Source organism: Palaemon carinicauda, chromosome 28 (genome assembly GCF_036898095.1).
Source record: "Palaemon carinicauda isolate YSFRI2023 chromosome 28, ASM3689809v2, whole genome shotgun sequence".
NCBI classification, from domain to species: Eukaryota; Metazoa; Arthropoda; class Malacostraca; order Decapoda; family Palaemonidae; genus Palaemon; species Palaemon carinicauda.
Window position 1 is genome coordinate 47,406,206 of NC_090752.1, and position 9,404 is coordinate 47,415,609.

At 31.0% G+C, this 9,404-nt stretch overlaps 1 protein-coding gene across 1 annotated transcript; it reads right to left on the reverse strand.

Moving 5' to 3' along the window:
- Nucleotides 1–7,441, reverse strand: LOC137622016 (bone morphogenetic protein 2-like). Its single transcript, XM_068352501.1, has 7 exons — nt 7,312–7,441; nt 4,950–5,033; nt 3,331–3,498; nt 2,458–2,678; nt 1,819–1,962; nt 1,010–1,283; nt 1–258 (listed from the first exon to the last, which is right to left on the reverse strand). The coding sequence occupies exons 1-7, from the start codon at nt 7,439–7,441 to the stop codon at nt 23–25; spliced, it is 1,257 nt and encodes a 418-aa protein (XP_068208602.1). The 3' UTR covers nt 1–22.
- Nucleotides 7,442–9,404: the final 1,963 nt, after the last annotated feature.

Genomic DNA, 9,404 nt, shown 5'->3' on the forward strand with positions numbered 1-9,404 from the left:
ATCCATTGCATCTTGATTTCGTTCAAAGGCATCCGCATTTCGTAGCCACCATCTCCTTGAACACCTTGAGGACGACCTTGTTCCTCCTGTCGTAGTAAAGCATCTGCAGCGGTTCGAAGGCCGTAGGAACGCAGCAGGAGCCTTCTTCGGTGATTTGGAGTTCCTTCAGGAGAGTTAAAATCACGGCGTGGGAAGTCGGATTGCGGTGATTGGGGAGCGGGTAAGAGCAACGGCCAACGCAGTGATACGCGTTGTAACCTTGAAATTAAGATAAACAAATTATGAATTGATCATATGTGTATGTATATATGTATATATACACATACATTATACACACACATATATATATATGTATATATATAGTATATATATATATATGTATGTATATATATATATATATATATATATATATATATATATATATATATATATATATATATATATATATTAAATATATATATATATATATATATATATATATACATATATATAATATCATTATTGATTAATTATGTGTATATGCAGTATGTGTATGTATATATATATATATATATATATATATATATATATATATATATATATATATATATATATATATATATATATATATATATATATATATAGGAAGTGTAGATTTAATTACAAAAATAATAAGACGCAGGGCGTGAAACACTAACTCAAATAGACCTATACACACAAGTTTGCTCTTGTAAACTCTTCTTATAAGATAAATGAAATAGGTCTGAAATTCTTACAGATATTAATCAATTTACTCTCATACCTCTTCTGAAACGTATTTTCTTAAAGATAATAGCTACTGATATATCTCCACTCTTGCTAGTATTAACGCTAGACAATTATACTCTCATTTAATTTGTATTTATTGATAAATAATTAATCTTGTAAACATATTTTCTTAAAGATAATAGCTACTGATGTATCTACCCTCTTGCTATTAATTAACCTCTGGTTTCCCTGGTTAATGATAAATAATTGAAATAAAACCTACTTTCAGGCGCAATAACCCAAGCATTCCAGCCGATGTCCTGGAAACTGACTTCCAGGGGAACTCGCCGGCAAAGATCTAGCTCCCTAGGTGACCTCCCGGGAAGGTCTCGACGGGTGCGCTCCTCCGAGTAATCTTCGTCAGTAGTGTAATAGTCTTCAGCTTCGACTTGGTCTTCCACCGAGGGGAGAGGTCCTTTGGGGAAATGGCAGCTGGTGTGACTCTCCCAGGACACCAACAGGGAAGGCGCCCACTTGGCATACCTGCAGAGTTTCTCCTGAAGAAAGATCTTTATCTTAATGATTTGACCATCGCATGAAAGGTAAACAAGGTCAAGGTATATGGTTTCAGTTCCAATTTCATTAGAAGAAATACAAACCAGAACGTAGGCCAGGGAAGCCCAAACAACAACACCCTAAACCCCCCCCCCCCCCCCCCCACTACGGTGCCCAACTACAGCAGTATCCTCCCCAGTAAACAGATTAAACTCAGTCCCGGGTTAGGTTCGATCCGCATGCCATACCTTAGATTCTTGTTGAATAGTTTTTAAATGTAAACTTTTTTTTATCACATTTTATGTATTGGAAAACGAAACAGTCTTATGAAGGAATATTTACTTGAAAAAAATATTATTTTCAGGTCTGAATCGCAACTTATAATCAAAGAAATTGACCTAGTTGAATCAAATCGTAGATATATCAGAGTAAGTAATTCATAAACATAGTCATTTATCATGAAGACGTCTGATGATATAAGTCATTCAATCATTTGGAAATACTGCTCGAATCTTTAAACCGTTATTTTTGCCTTACCGTCTCAGAATTCAGTTTTGGCAACTGGAAGCTGACGTTGAAGTCTAGACGATGATGTACACCGATGCTGATGTCCTTCAAATACCGTTTAACGAAGGGCGTCACATCAAACGATACCTCTTTTTTCTTCTTGAAGTTAACCTCCTGATGAAGGGAAAATTTATATTTTAGCTCTCACCACCTTCAATATTCTTAAGGATGGACATAGAGTAATAGAATGAAATTGAGAAATACTGTAAAAAAAAAAATGTACGAGCATACTGTAAGATACCTTAACAACTCATTTGCTTTAAATCAAGAAAATAAACGAAATTGACAGCATGAAACTTATCATTGTGGATAAAAAGGAAAATGACCAAACCTTAATTAATGCCTAAGCTATATATTCGTATGCTGAATCATAATATGCTTTTAAAATAAAATCTTTCTTAAGCAAAATATGAGTGTGTTCACAATAGACAGACCGGGATAAGATGGAAAACGTATATAATAGAAAGAAAACAGATAGACAGACAGACAGATAGAGAAGATACAGGAAGGGAATAGAAATACATAGAGAGGAAATCTACTGACAAAGTATATAAGAAAGAGGTCAAACAGAAGGGCACACACACACACAACACTTCCTAAAACACTTACTTGCTTAAGGGTCTCAGTGGTTCGACCCAACTGGAAGTAAATTGCAATTTTCACGACGGAGAATTTATGGTCCTTAGGGCCTCTCCTTCCATTCTTCTTCGGAAGGAGTTCCACGTGAAGTTCGGCTGACTGAATGATCAAGTTTTTGTCGAAGGATTCCTTCCTGCTTCGCAAGTCGAACCAAACATTTCGATCGCCGCAACCACGGAAGGATTTCGCTTCTGGAAATAGATTTATCGTTAATGAAGGATTTTGATCCTGCAAGTATAGCACCATCTTATTTCAATTCTACAGGAAAACCTCCTTGCATATCATCATAGAATTTTGATCTTGAAGAAAAATATAGATGATATATAGCATTGGATTTTGATTCTCGAAACATATTCCACATAGGAGTACTTTTTTTTTAGAGTAATAATATATCAACAAAGGATTATGATCCTTTGGGAAAACAAAATTCTGATAATAAAAAAAAATATTAATTCTATCATGAGAAAATTATATCATTACGTAAGGTTTATATCCCGGAAACACACATACACATACACACACACGCACACACACACACACACACACACGCATATATATATATATATATATATATATATATATATATATATATATATATATATATATATATATATATATCCAAAGAACTCTTCACCTCAAATGTTGTACATTTACATTGGAATTTCCATCTTCTCTTCCCATTTTATTATGAGTAGGCTACCTTGCGCCCATATATTCATTTAGTCAGAAAAACCACTGGGATTAGTTTTTAAAGAAAGTATCAAATAAGACAAAAAAATTTATGATGTTCTAGTGAAATATTGGTAACAAGGGCTGTATGGTCCAAAACAATGATTAAATTACCTTCGTTAGGAAAGCTGACATACGTCTTGTCTCCACAATAATTTCGCCGAACAGAGTCGATATCTTCGGAGAGATGGTCGTATTTTTGCCACATGTATCCGGGGACGCGAATGCTTCTTCTTCTGCGCACTTGCTCTTCGGAATCTGCCGTTGAATTCTGCAAGTTCCCTGAAATCATAGGCGATGAAAGATTCTTAGTTAGATACCTTTTAGAGGTAGTAGGTTGGCCAGGGCACCAGCCGCCCGTTGAGATACTACCGCTAGAGAGTTATAGGGTCCTTTGACTGGCCAGACAGTACTACACTGAATCCTTCTCTCTGGTTACGGTTCTTTCCCTTTGCCTACACATACACCGAATAGTCTGGCCTATTCTTTACATATCCTCTGTCCTCATACAACTGACAACACTGATTATCAAACAATTCTTCTTCACCCAAGGGGTTAACTACTGCACTGTAATGGTTCAGTAGCTACTCTCCTCTTGGTAAGGGTAGAAGAGACTCTCTAGCTATGGTAAGCAGCTCCTCTAGGAGAGGGACACTCCAAAATCAAACCATTGTTCTCTAGTCTTGGGTAGTGTCATAGCCTCTGTACCCTGGTCTTCCACTGTCATAGGTTAGAGTTCCCTTGCTTGAAGGTACACTCGGGCACACTATTATATCTGATTTCTCTTCCTCTTGTTTTGTTAAAGCATTTATAGTATATTTAGGAAATATTACTTCAATGTTGTTACTGCTCTTGAAATGTTTTATTTTTCCTTGTTTCCTTTCCTCACTGGGCTATTTTCCCTGTTGGGGCCCCTGGGCTTATAGCATCCTGCTTTTCCAGCTAGGGTTATAGCTTAGCAAGTAATAATAATAATAATAATAATAATAATAATAATAATAATGATAATAATAATAATAATAATAGTCTTGCAATTATATTTTTTTCAATAATTAATTAGCTTTTAGTCTTAAAATTATATTCTATTCAAATGGAAAAGGCAACAAAGTACTAAACGACTTTAAAGGGTCACAGTTAAAAAGGTTCTAGTCTTAAAATTAGATTATTTTTAAATGTAAAAGACAAAACAGTAGAAAAAGACATTAAAACATATCTGTGAAAAATAATACTGTTGTATAATCATTTCTCAAAATAATATTGGTTTTATTGTCTTAAACTGCGTTATTTTGGAAGGACAGTCAACTAAAAAAAAAGATATTTAGATTCATAGTTTCAAATCATTATTTATGAACATAAGATTAATTTTTAAGAACGCGTATTATTTTTATATTAGAAGGGTAGCGGATAGAAATTAAAGACATTTAGAAATCTCAAAGAAACCAATCATGCATTGTTTACACTTTTTTAGAATAAAACCTTTTAAGGGAATGTCATAAAGATTAAGATATTAGATTTTATCATGGTTATATTTAATACATATACAGAAAAATAGCACACATGCATACATAGATATATACATATATAGATATATATATATACATATGTACAGTTTCAAATATTAAGGCTTAGGTGCTCTTAAAAGCGAAATAAATTCTCATTAAGATAAGGGAGTCCACAAGAGCAAAGGATATATAGATAGATAGATAGATAGATAGAGAGATAGATAGACTCACCGAATAAATCCATGTCCCAGGGGTCATCGGCAAGTTCGTCAACAACTGTAGAATCAAGGTCAGGCCCTGTGGTGAAAGAAACATCTGTAAGAAAAGACGTATCAATAAACGTAAAAATGTATGAAAAAATGTATAAATATAAAATTTATAAATGCAGAAATTTATAACTGTATAAATAAATATATAAATATATACACTGAACTAAAACAAAATATATATATATGTATATATATGTATATGTATATATATATGTGTATATATATGTGTATATATATGTGTATATAGATATATATATATATATATATATATATATATATATATATATATATATATATATATATATATATATATATATATATATATATATATATATATAGATGGTTATGTTACCTATGCTATTCTAAAGAAAATGTGAGAATATTAATAAAAGTAAACTTCCCGCTAAAAGAATCATGTGTTACCCATAATACTCTAAAGGAGAGGGGAGAATATTGCTTAATTTTTCACGAGTAAAGTAAACTTCTTCATAAAAGAATTATTTCACTTTTATATAAGATTGAATTGACTTTTCGCATTTTATTTCAGTAGATGAAAGTTTTTTTTAATAATTTTATATTGGTATTCTTTTCATTAATCTATAGAATTACATTAATTATTTTGTGAAAATTTTTACACTCCAGTTGATAAAACATTTAACTTATGTAAATCCAGCAAATGTTATTTCCTTTCTTCTTAAATTTTCTTATAATTTCTGTGGTTTCAAAAGATATAGAGTACTGCCACTACAGTGATAATGATGATAATAACGTTTGAAATAACTTTGTATGTTCGATCATCTAAAATAAGAAAATAAGCTGTCTTTAGAATCGTCAAGCTAATGAATATCCTAACAGTATCCGGGTACTAAAACTACATTAAGAAACATAAAATGAAATATGGAAATAGCTCCCGTAGATTTATTAAAATGCATGTTCATAAAATGGAGATCCAAATATATCCATATATACCATATATAACGATTACTCCTATCTATATCTTATATTTATATTTCACACATTTCTAATTTATCATTCATTTCTCTCTAATTCAATATAAATCAATAATATTAATGAAGTAAAAGCATATATTATTACTATAAGTTTCTTTTTCCAATTCGGTTCCTCCTCATTTACATACTAATACTATCTCCGCCTGAGGTTAGCCCCTTAGAAAACGGGAATAGGGTAAACTACACAAAAAGCTGGTCGGTTAGGGTAGAGTTACCAGTAACTCCTAAGAAGGTAGTTCTAGGTAAGTATGTTAGGAAAAATACAAATTACTTAAACATTTGTTATATTTGATTATCCTATTAATCAGTTGTTTTTTTTATTTCAGAGCAAAAGACGGTTAAAAAGCAGACTCGCAATGCATGTCTGCTTACAAGGCCACAGGAAACCTTGAAAGTGTCTGGTCGAGTGATTATCGACTTTACTTTCAGAAATTGATCCCCGGAATATATATATATATATATATATATATATATATATATATATATATATATATATATATATATATATATATATATATATATATAGATAGATAGATAGATAGATAGATATATATATATATATATATATATATATATATATATATATATATATATATATATATATATATATATATATATATTATGAGAACAACCTAAGAGAGGTATTTCAAGTTAGTAATGACTAAGCAAATTTAAGGATTCGCATTAAAATGACTCGTTATTAATTAAATCTGAGTAACGAGGATTATGAATAATTATATTTCAATTATAACAAATTTCCTGCAGAGTAAATTTAAACGACGAATGCTGGAATCTATTATTATTATTATTATTATTATTATTATTGTTATTATTATTATTATTATTATTATTATTATTATACGGGTATGAAAAAATGTTATAAGGGAAAATTTATGGCATATATACAAACACCTAATATAAAGTATATATATATATATATATATATATATATATATATATATATATATATATATATATATATGCATATATATATATATATATATATGTATATATATATATATATATATATATATATATATATATATATATATATATATATATGTATGTATGTATAAAGTATATATATATATATATATATATATATATATATATATATATATATATATATATATATTTACATATATAGATTTAGTTCGTATGTGGCTTATTGATGATCTAATATTTGTAAAGATCCCAATTAATGATCTTTCCTAGGGTGGTTGGATGAAGCTATAATCATTTGGATAATTCTGGCATACTGAAAGTCTTTATCTTATACAAAAAAGTAACTTGAAACATATTTGAAACTCTTACCTTCAACATCTCTATCGATATTCCCGACGGCCGTTGAATATCCAACACCATCTTGGTCTGCAAAAACGATATTCCCTGTTTGGAATATCACGAAAAGCCTAAAGAACGTTATCACTGCAGAGAGAGACATTTTGCCTTCGAATGCCAAAGTTCTTGCAGAAACGTATCTTCTACACCTCGGATAGGGGTGGGGCACATCCCTGAAAAACGTAGATGGAAAACCGTAGGCCTATAGAACTTTTACCGTAAAGGCAAAGAAGACCCTACGGTCTTTGGGCACCGCCAATGACTGCCCTGGATTGCCCCCCACAATTCCAGTGTCATCCGGGGGAGAAAGAGATTAAGGGTTTTCACACAGGTTCTCGCGAGCGGGTGGGAAGTCTTCTTGATAAATTTTGCGCCACCCTTAAGTGGTTAACTTGCTCACAAAAAGGAAATAGAATTTTGAATTGATAAATGCAGCCTCCTTTACGCTAGGGAATTGGTATTGTTTAATTATATGTGAAATAAGAGTTAAAATGAAAAGCTCAGATATGTCGAAGCTTATTATAGAGAAAATACTAATTATTGTACGTAAATAATGGTTTTCATATACAGTATACGCTAAATACATAAGCAGGTGGAGACACATATACATACATACAGTATACATACATCTATACATATATATATATATATATATATATATATATATATATATATATATATATATATATATATATATATACATATATATATATATATATATATATATATATATATATATATATATATATATATATATATATATATATATATATATATATATTCGCTTTTATCAATAAGCAGAAATATAACTACTATTATGTTCACCACACCACTTGCTATTGGTCGTTTAAAACTGGTTTCAAAATGCTATCCAAATTATTGTTACTATAATATTATTGTTATTATTAGTACTGTGGTTATGCTCATCGTTTATGAGGAGAAAATAATACACTTAAATTTTTACGTTTTGGTTATTCTACTCCATCCCATCACGTTCCTTTAATAATGTCATATTCCACACAGTACCAACTTATACTCAACCTAAACACTGCTCTTTCTCAGATAATTTCCCATTCTTGTTAACCAGTTTTCATAGCTATTCTGATATCTACTAAAGTTAAGTTTTTAGGAGAACAATTAGAAAATTTCTAGAACATCTGAAGCTCAGCAATCAAGAACAGAGAATAAATTGCTTCTCTCATATTCTTGCGGATTTCAAGACGTATCAGACATCGTATAAGAAGTAAATTGATCTACAATAAGAACAAATATTACTGAGACTCGTATTTCAGTGCTAGTTTTGTTTCCTGTACTGGTGTTCTAGTAATTTCTCAACAGGGGCACTCTTTTGTTTCTTAGGTACTATAGTCAACATTTGAGTACATGAAAAGTCTACTCTCCCGTATTCGCTGTCTTCATTGATTTATTTTATTTACATTTTTAGTTTCGGATCTGATATGTTACCTATCCCTTTACTCATTCTAGTTGCTGCTGCATTTCTCAATCCAGATCCAGGTTGCTGTGGTTACCTATTTCATATCCTAGCTGTTGTGGTATTCATCATTCCAGGTCTGGGTATTTGTAACATTTCTTATTCCAGATCTGGGTTTTGTGACATATCTTATTCCATATCTGGGTAGTAGTGGCATGTCTTATTAGAGATCCAGATTACTGTGGAACTTCTTATTCCATATCCTGGTTGTTGTGGTATTTCATATTTTAGATCAGGGTATTTGTGGTATTTCTTGTTCCAGATCTGGGTAGTTCTGGCATTTCATATTTCAAATCCAGTTTGCTGTGGCATTTTCTATTCCATATCCAGGTCACTGTGGTACTTATTTCATATCCTGGCTGTTGTCGTATTTCTAATTCCAGATCTGGGTAGTTATGGCATTTCTGATGGGAGATGTTATTACAATTCTTATTCCAGACCCCATTTGTTGTTCTATTTATCATTCTAGAAGGCAGTGGTTCTATTTTCTTGGTCCATATCCGTATTGTTACGTTTCTCATTATGGACCAAATGCTTTAAATACATCTTTATTCCAGTACTGATTTAAATATAT